The sequence below is a fragment of the Solanum tuberosum genome, unplaced genomic scaffold (genome assembly GCF_000226075.1).
Source record: "Solanum tuberosum cultivar DM 1-3 516 R44 unplaced genomic scaffold, SolTub_3.0 scf00202, whole genome shotgun sequence".
Classification (NCBI taxonomy): domain Eukaryota; kingdom Viridiplantae; phylum Streptophyta; class Magnoliopsida; order Solanales; family Solanaceae; genus Solanum; species Solanum tuberosum.
The window spans coordinates 631,665-641,246 of NW_006239128.1; the positions used below are offsets into that span (position 1 = coordinate 631,665).

Here is a 9,582-nt window from a genome sequence, read left to right on the forward strand (position 1 = left end):
GTTTATTTGTCTCTACTTTTAAGTGTTTTTTCGGAAAATTCTATTTATTCTGATGTTTACATCTTTATTAGAAATTTTTGATGAACCAATTATTAGTGTTGGAGTAACTGTAAAGTTATTTTTGTGCAATTTGTAAGTTATAATATGAATTGGGCGAGAAGGTTGATTATGTCATACTCTTTAGGAGGGTGATCCTTTTTTGAACTCTATGTGAATATGAAATACTTAGTGCATCGAGTTGTCAGGTTAGGAATGAACTCATAACGATTGTGTTTGTTTTTTTTAGGAGAAAGAAGTGACTCGAATTAATGTGAGTTTTTGGATGGGAAAAATTGAATTTTGACATATATATGGAAAACACAAATTTTCATAATTGAAGAAAATTGTAAGCGACTCTTGTGCATGCCCCATTTTCAACTGGCCCAATTGTCAATCCTAGTCTTGATTGGTTATTTATGTAGTTCCAGCTCGTTTGGATAGGATTTCAAATACATGTTTGTTTTAAAGTTCGGAAACTGGCACCACCTACACGAGCAAGAGTTGTGCTCACCGGGTAAATCCGGAGAAGGAGAATTGAACTTTATGAGATCGAATCTCCTGTTGTTCCTCAGTAGCTCAGTGGTAGAGTGGTTGGTTGTTAACCGATTGGTCGTAGGTTGGTGTTTAATATGACCGACATAAGACTCGACTTGTTAGATATTAAGGAGGTTCAGTGAGCAGCATGCTGAAATTTTATTTGAACATGTAATTTGGATTTTTGAAATTTTGTATTTTTTTCTTTTAAAGATGAAAATACCATATATATATATATATATATAATTTGTGAATACTATCAAAACTTTCCTAACTATTATCCAATATTACCAAATAAGCAAATCATAATTTATAAATAAGGTATTAAAATTTCACGACTTGCCGAATTAATAAATCACATATTTTCATATTTCTATAAATAAATATTTGGGATTCATGTTATTTCAAAGTTCCAACTTTCAAATAATTATAATTTTAGGAAGATTTAACGGTCCAACAAATCAGCAATAGTAATAGCTAACTATTCTGTGATAAAATGCTCCACAATGAAATAGACAACTTATTCTTCGCTCATGAATTAACGGGACATCATATCATATATGACATCGTCATGTATGGTAATTCACGTGAGATACACTCAAATTGATTTGTATTACTATATAAAATATATGTGTCTATTTGTTCAACTTTATTTAAATTTTATCTGTTTAATTATACATATCCAAAAATTAAAGAACATAAATATTAAGTAATATCAAATTAAAAGACACGTTCATATATTACGTAGTGATGTGTCAAAACTAGTTGATAAATAGATGTGCTTGGGGGATGGAAAATGGAAAAGGGGGATGTTTAGACATTAGTCGATACTTTGTGTCAAAACTTGTCGATGGTGATGGGGCCATCCACTACACCAATATGCATACTTTATCCCCACAACACACACACACACACACACTTCCCTAAAATGTTTGAAAGGGTGAAAGTCCAATATTTTTACCAAATACAAGAGCTACCCTAGACCTTCATGCAACCAATCATCAAATGGCACATCATTATGTTCAATTGTCATTAAACTTAAAACTAAAATATACTCTCCGACCCATTTTACGTGAGGTAATTTGAATTGACATGGAGTTTAAGAAAAAAAGGAAGACTTTTAAAATTTGTGGTCTAAAATGAATGGTAGAAATTTGTGTGACTATAAATCATTTTATTAAGGGTAAAATGAACATTTTAAAGCTGAATTGTTAATTAATATAGAAATGTGCAATTCTTTTTTGACCTGACTAAAAAGAAAAGCGAGTTATATAAATTAAGACAAAGAGAGTAACAAAATCAATACGTAATTCATTATTGGAATAATTATATTATAATACATGATTTTTTGGCTAAATTAAATTGTAAAAAATGCACGATAAAAAAAAGATTCTTATTTCATTAAAAAAGACATATTTGTGGGAGGTATAAGGATGATAATAATGAACCTAAATTGAGCTAATGATTTCATGGCAAAATTAAGCAAGAGGATATTTAGATTATGTTCAATATATTGCGTATCCAATGTTTATCATTACATCTTTTCTGTGTGAAAGTTGAGGGGAAAAACTATTACTTTCCCATTTCGAAATATTTATCCTTCCGAGAGTCAAATAATCGTAAGTTAATTTATGTTTTGACATATACTGTTTGTATATATTAAAATGTAAAATTATAAATATGGTATCAATATAATTTCAAAAATCAACATAATGTCGTCTCCACATAAACATATTAATAGTGAGACCAGTTGGCAAGTCTTGTATTAATTTTAATATTATTTAATTTTTATTTGATAATATTTTCAATCTATATATAATTAATACATATATTAATTATATTAGTTATACACTTTATTTAGTATATATATTAGATAGTAGCATCAACAATAAGAGATCTTATCCTTATACTAATACATCTTATTCAATATTTCATCCTTCTCTTGATACTTATCATGTTTTACTTTTCAAGTCAAATTGCATTAATTTTGTTCAACATCATAATATATATATATATATATATATATCAAATTAATATTAAAAAATTACAATTTATATTTCTCTTCGTATATTTTAAATATCTAAATGATATTTTTTCTTTTAAAATACTAAATTCAATCTTACTCAATTTAGGTTCAAATAATTAATCAAACTAATTCAAAAATTAAAATTTTACAATTAATATAAAATAAACAAATAACTTTTAATTTTAATACAATAAATTAAATAATTACTAAACAATAATAACAATATAATCAATCTTCAACATTCTAATACTCCATATTCTAACCATCCTTATCCAAATTCAATTTGTCAATGTCCCAGGAGAGGAAAAAAATTTAATTGGATGCACATTGGAAAGCAATATTTTCTCCATCGCTAATTACTTATCCATTTTAAAATTGATATACCTATTAAAAAAATAAATTATATAATAAGTTTATCATTTTATCCCTATTAATTATAAAGTGAATGAATTAAAAAATTAATTATCCTTTCTTGATTAATTAGTATGAACAAATAAAAAAAATAAACAAGTAATTAAGGACGGAGGGAACATGTGTCTAATTCTTGGGGAATGTGAGGCAGAAGATTAAAATAGGGAGCTTAATATTTTGACAGCACAAAATGATTGCCACTTACCATTTGACAATAAACATATGAAAACATTGCCTCTGTAGTCTCCTATTTTAACTTATGTGACACGGTTAAAATTTTGAGATTCAAATTCAACAAATTAATATAGAAAATTTTGAAAAGAACTAATATACATCAGCTTCTTTTTTTATCTATAAAAATAACAAAATTATTTTTGATAGATACTTTATCTTAAAGTAAAACAAAATAAAAAAAAAAAGAAAAAAAAGAAATAACTTTATTGAGAACCAAGAAAGGAAAATCTTTGATGTACTTGTTCTGAAGAAACCCCAGAGTTGCACAGGAACCCAAAAAACCTAGCCCCCCACAAAGTACCAACTGAATATATATTTTTAGATTTTCATTTTATATTTCATATTTATGTTAAAGTCTGATTAAATTTAAATGGTAAGAATAAAATACTCTTTGAAGAAGATGATTTCGTATTTGAAGAGACTTGAATTTGAAACTTCTGATTAAAAATGAAAAAGTAATATATTATGTTAAGGTTAGTACTTCCTTGAAAATGTAATAGGGTTTTTCTATGAAATGTACAATACAATATGATTGAAATGACGAATTGAAATAAGTACAGAGTCTTCCAGATCATTCCGCCTTTTCCGTTTAAAGGATTTTTTCTTGTTAGATCTCAGTTACAAAAGCAGGAAAGTGCTTGTTGGTGGTGTTGTTTTTCTCCATCTTTATTATTCCAATGTAAACTGAAGAGAGTTGGTTGGTGCCTCCAAGAAGACTACTCTTTTGGCTCTTTCTGATATTAAAAAAAGAAAAAGAAAGACATATCCACTTCGTTTAATTTATTTATCTAATTTTAATTTAGCATAAACAACCTTAGATAAAAAGTTAGTAATGAAATTTTTATATTAATCACATTTCGCTATTTAGTGATAAATTATAAAAAAAGTTAAGGCGTCATATATATAAATGTGTCATTTAACTTAACATCAAATGACATTTATACTCTCTAACTTTAAACGTACATAATTAGTTGAGCTTTTAGCTTATATGAATTTTAATAAATAAATGCATGCATCTTATGTAGCCTTCTATAAGATAATTAATTGCGTTTTATGTGAAGTTGTACATGTATTATATAATATAAAAAATATATGTTTATTTATTCAATTTTATACAAGTTATAATGCCTATTGCCTCCAAAGTTAAAAGACATAGATTCAACTAAAGTCAGACATACTTATTCATTATGATTTATGATAAAGTTTAATTAACTAGAAGCTTTTTAAGCAACGAATTAACTAAAGCTTATCGATAAATTTCAATTTTTTAAATTAAAGAATTGTAAAAAAACAAAAAAAAAAACATTCTTTCTTAGAATACAGAGAAAAAGAAAGTAAGATTAAATTTAAGCCAAGAGGGTATTTTCTTTAAAATTATAAAAAAGGAGAGAGAAAGTCTTTTAGAGAGAGAAAAACAGTACATTAGATAACTTCTTGTGAATTTTTCTCTCTAGGTTAGTGAGAATTTTAGGTGAATAGAGTGAAGAACAAGAAAAAAAAAATGGCTAATCGATGGTGGGATGGAAATACAGCAATGAATCCAATGGTTTCATCAAGTAACAATCCAGAAGAAGAAGAAAAATCAAACAAACTCCGCCCCGGAAAAGAGCAAGAGTTCATGAATACAATCACCACCACCACCAACAGTAGTGAAAACCCAAATGAAATGAGTCAGGAAGGAGAAGAAAATATACAGAGTCCTGAAGGTCTGTTCTCCTCTGGACCGTCCAGCTCTATGCGTAGAGCTGGACGGCGACCCAGAGGAAGACCTATGGGCTCAAAAAACAAGCCCAAACCACCAATAGTGGTAACTAAAGATGCCCCAAATTCCCTCAAAAGTCACGTTTTGGAAATTAAATCCGGAAGCGATATAATCGAAAGCATAGCCGCTTTTGCGAATCGCCGCAGCTGCGGCGTATCCGTTTTGAGCGGCAGCGGTATTGTAACGAATGTTACGTTACGCCAGCCGGCCGCGGTGACCGTGGCCGGGGGCGTAATTACGCTTCACGGGAGGTTTGAGATTTTGTCTTTATCCGGCGCGTTTTTACCCGCGCCGAATAGTCCAGTTGGAGCAACTGGACTAACTGTGTACTTGGCTGGTAGCCAAGGACAAGTTGTTGGTGGAAATGTTGTGGGTGAATTAATAGCATCTGGACCAGTTATTGTAATTGCTGCATCTTTTACAAATGCAACATTTGAAAGGTTACCAATAGTGGAGAATGATGAAGAAGAAGAGGAGAATAATGTGAATGAAGGGATGCAAATGCAATTACCTACAGCTTCAGGGGTTGGTAATGTAAATTCTGATAATTTGCAAGTTGATCATCCATCTCCTTCTACTTCTATGCCTATGTACAATTTAGCCACTAATGTTTTGCCTAATGACCAAATGCACCATGAAGTTTTTTGGACTCCTCCTCCTTCAAGGCCTACTCCATATAGTTAGTTATTAGTTATCTTTTTTAATTAGAAACTTTTAGAATGTTGTTTACTATTTGTGAATTTTTTTTCCTTTTAATTAAGTTGTAGGTTATGTTTGTAACTTTGAATCCCTAGAAGTTTTATCAATTTGGTTTGTTCTATAAGTTACTATCTTTTTTGTAGAAATTGTTTGAGTTTTCCTTGATGTAGGTTAGACAATATTGTCTAGACATGGAAGAAGATTCAGATACATTCATCTTGTGATTCAGGTATCATTTACTGATTTAATTTATCATATATATATATATATTTTTTTTTTTAATATATGATGTTTGAAGATGGATATAGAATTTAAACTTGATGATTCAATCTTTAGGTTCTTACCATGGAATGTACCATGTAAGTTAAGGATTTAATATTGGTTGAAATCTCTAATTCTTCTCTTATTTAAGTTTCTTAGAGCCACACCAACGATAACATACTCGATATAGTTCCATAAGTGGGTAAGTGAGGTCGGGGGATGATTAGGTGTATACAGCCCTTACCCTAATTTTCTGAAAGATGATTTTCATGAACTCCTGGATAAAGAACTGTTTAGTTCCTAGTACACCTTCTAGTTTTGGTGAATAGATATCTAGGTAGAATTATAGCTATTACTTCAACTATATTTTTGATATTTTTATTTAATCATTTGGTATTTATTAATTCAAATTTGCGTCGTGTAGTCGTGTAGTGCCGATTTAGGGGAGAAATGCTACTATCTACTAGAATTTATTTTCCATTATCATAGTTCAAATCGAAGACTTTTGATTAAAGATTGAGTACTTGCTTTCTGTTCACATTTTAATGAAAACTGCCAGTATCTATACCTTTCCAGGCTTTAAATTAGAAGTGATTATCATAGTAGATTAATTGAAGGCTGGAGACTAGTTATGGTTGTACCACTCACGGACGTGGTGCAGTGGATGAGATTGTTTTTTTCCTTAATTAGAGATTTTGGATTTGAGCCTTAGGTATGAGAAAAATTCTTGGTAGGGAGCGTTCACTACAACAAAAACAACTTTTAGCAGTAATAAATAAACACATTAATAAAGAGTGCTAAAGTCTTTATCGGCATTAGTTACATGTCATTAGATCCAGTATCGCTAAAGGCTTTAATACATATACAAAGAGTGTTAATTGCCGCTAAAAATACATATTTAGCGGCAATTAAGCTATAAAATCATTTTTGATGTAGTGGTTTCCCCTGAATGGGGTTTTACGTGGAGTGAATGTGAAATAGTTGGGCTTCAATGCGGATATCGTACACCAGATGAGAAATAAAAAAAAAAAGCTTATTTTAGTAATATAGTTTTTTCTTTATTTCCTTCCCAGTATTTAGTGTCCGTTTTGGGGTTTAACTTATTTGAACATATTGCCAAAAAGTCTCACTTTTAGCTTAAAAGGGTACTAATAAAAGGTTTCAGATTCGAAATCCTCTGCATGTTTTCTCGATTGAGCTCGTCTCAGCTTGCCTAGTGTGGTTTATTACCTCTTATGTATGGTTTGTGAGGGCACTACACTAAAGAGAGATTTACCTAGTACATTTTCTTTTGGTCTTGTTAAGGGGAAAATATGTTTTCTGTTTGGCTATTAATTGGTAGTACTAATGTCTTGCTACATAGGAAAGAAGAAAATGTTAGATTTGTGTGTCAATTAAATTGGCTTTATCTGGCAACTGCAAATTGGACGTTGGGAAGTTGTAGTACTAATATCTGTATTTCATTAAATGCGACCAATTGTTACTTAGGTCTTTTAACGATGAGCTCAATCGAAAAACACATGCAGATGATATCGACATTTTTTGCTCAACCAACTCTGACATCATCTGTCTAATGATTTTTCTAGGGGGTGTAATAAGATAAATAAATGTGGCGTTTCATCTTTTATTTGACCCTTAGTTTGTCCTTTTTATTGTACACTGTTTGGACATCTAATAAAATGCCATAGTCAATATTGCCAACTACTACTTCATATCATAGTTAAATAGAAAAAGGTGCAAAGCTAAGAGAGAGGTGGAAGGTTTACACAACTATAAGAACAAAAGGTTGTTCCTCAACAATAACTAAAGCAAAAGTAAATTCAACCTTAATCGATTAGAAGACTAGCGTAATAAGAAAGGCAAACTTTCTTGTTTTTTGTTTTCCAGTCATGTTATCAAATGACAATATCATATAAACAGTAAAATATAGGGAAAATTGTATATAATAACAAATTATTAATTCAAATTAAATGTCATAATCACTGTTTGATTTAATTGTACCCCGTAGCAAACTGTTGCTATTTCGCTTCTCTCCCTGGTGAATCTCGCTCGCCACTCTCGGCAGTCTCTCCCTCGCCTCTCTCGCTTTTATACAACACAAATGTATAAAATGTGTTTGTGATTGTATAAAGCGAGAGAAAATTGTATATATACATATATTTTCGTTCGCCTCTCTCCCCTCTCCCCCGTCTCCCAAATTTCGCTCGCTTCTCTCACTTTATACAAACACAAATGTATACGTTGCGTTTGTGCTTGTATAGTGAAAATTGTATACAAATACAAATACATAAATTTTCATCTTATACACTTATGATTATACAAATACAGATCTTTTCCTGCCTAGTTTTTTTTTTTGTTTTTCTCTCTTTTCTCGCTTTATACAAACACATATTATACAATTGATTCTTTTGTATATGTATACCGAAACAGATTATACAATTGCTTCTTTTGTATATATGTATAGCGAAGTTTGCTATGGAACGCAATTATACAAACTATAGCTATAATATACAAATATGATTTTTGTTTGCTATATGTGAAAGTTGCTCTAAAATATAAAGGGAGTATGTTTTTACTAATATCTCAAAAGGCTCTTATAGTAGTTTATACTAGACACAAAAGCTCGGGCAAGTCCGGACTCAATATCTATTTTTTTATCTGTTTTAATTTATGTAACATAGATAGAATTTGGTGAATCAATTGAATTTTTAAATATTTTTGTAGTTATATTTTTATCGTACTTTTAATAATATTTGTTACACATGTGATATTTTGAGAGTTATCACAATGCATTGATAACATTATATTGGGCTAGGGTTCAATATTGAGCAAATTAAGCTTATATGGATACGGCCTCATGTCGGTTTGAAATAAACATTAAAGTATTTTTTATTTTTTTCATGTTTCAGTATTAAAAAGGTTTTGAAAAATATTATAAGAAAAATAATCCCTTCAAATATGTAAAGTGATTTTTCTGATTAAAGCAAGAAAAATAAGTTTCAAGAAAGAGGGAAAAAAGGGTCTTTGAATAAATGGACAAGGAAAGACATTGAAAGAGCAAAGAGAAACTGGACAAAAGAGAGAGGAACTAAAATACTAAACTAATTAAATAGCCGTTCATTCAACTGATTAAATTAAAAATAGCTGGCGATATAAAATATATGTGTAATTCGTGTACAATATGTGTGTGCTTGTGTATAATGTGATAATATATATAGAAAAGTAGTAAATTTGTTTGGGAAAAAACTTCAGTTATTACTATGAAATAAGATCCTTGTGAAATACATGCATGCGTATTTTTAATAAAAGGATACATTGGATTAAGGCTATTTAGCCGCCCACCGTGGGGCTTGAACCCACGACCACAAGGTTAAGAGCCTTGCGCTCTACCAACTGAGCTAGACGGGCCACACATTGTAATACATTTATTACTTAGAAATATTTCTAAGGAATTAGGGGGGAAATGTATGAATATGCTAGCATAACTTCCTTAAAGAAATAATTATAATACTAATAATAACATATCTGAAAAGGATGACGTACACAAGAACAACTTATAAGGTTTTAATGTATTGCATAATTAGAAAAGCTACTTTTTATAGTGAGATGATTGATA

General features: G+C 30.1%; 1 protein-coding gene and 1 non-coding gene across 2 annotated transcripts; one reads left to right on the forward strand and one right to left on the reverse strand.

Annotated features, from left to right (window-relative positions):
• The first annotated feature begins 4,567 nt into the window (after positions 1 to 4,567).
• LOC102597116 (AT-hook motif nuclear-localized protein 15) lies at positions 4,568 to 5,870 on the forward strand. The gene has a single exon (XM_006355635.2). It carries the CDS (start codon positions 4,746 to 4,748, stop codon positions 5,688 to 5,690), a length of 945 nt encoding a protein of 314 aa, XP_006355697.1. The 5' UTR covers positions 4,568 to 4,745; the 3' UTR covers positions 5,691 to 5,870.
• A 3,431-nt stretch (positions 5,871 to 9,301) lies between these two features.
• Positions 9,302 to 9,374, reverse strand: TRNAK-CUU (transfer RNA lysine (anticodon CUU)). Its single transcript has one exon. It is a non-coding gene; the product is annotated as a tRNA-Lys (tRNA).
• Positions 9,375 to 9,582: the final 208 nt, after the last annotated feature.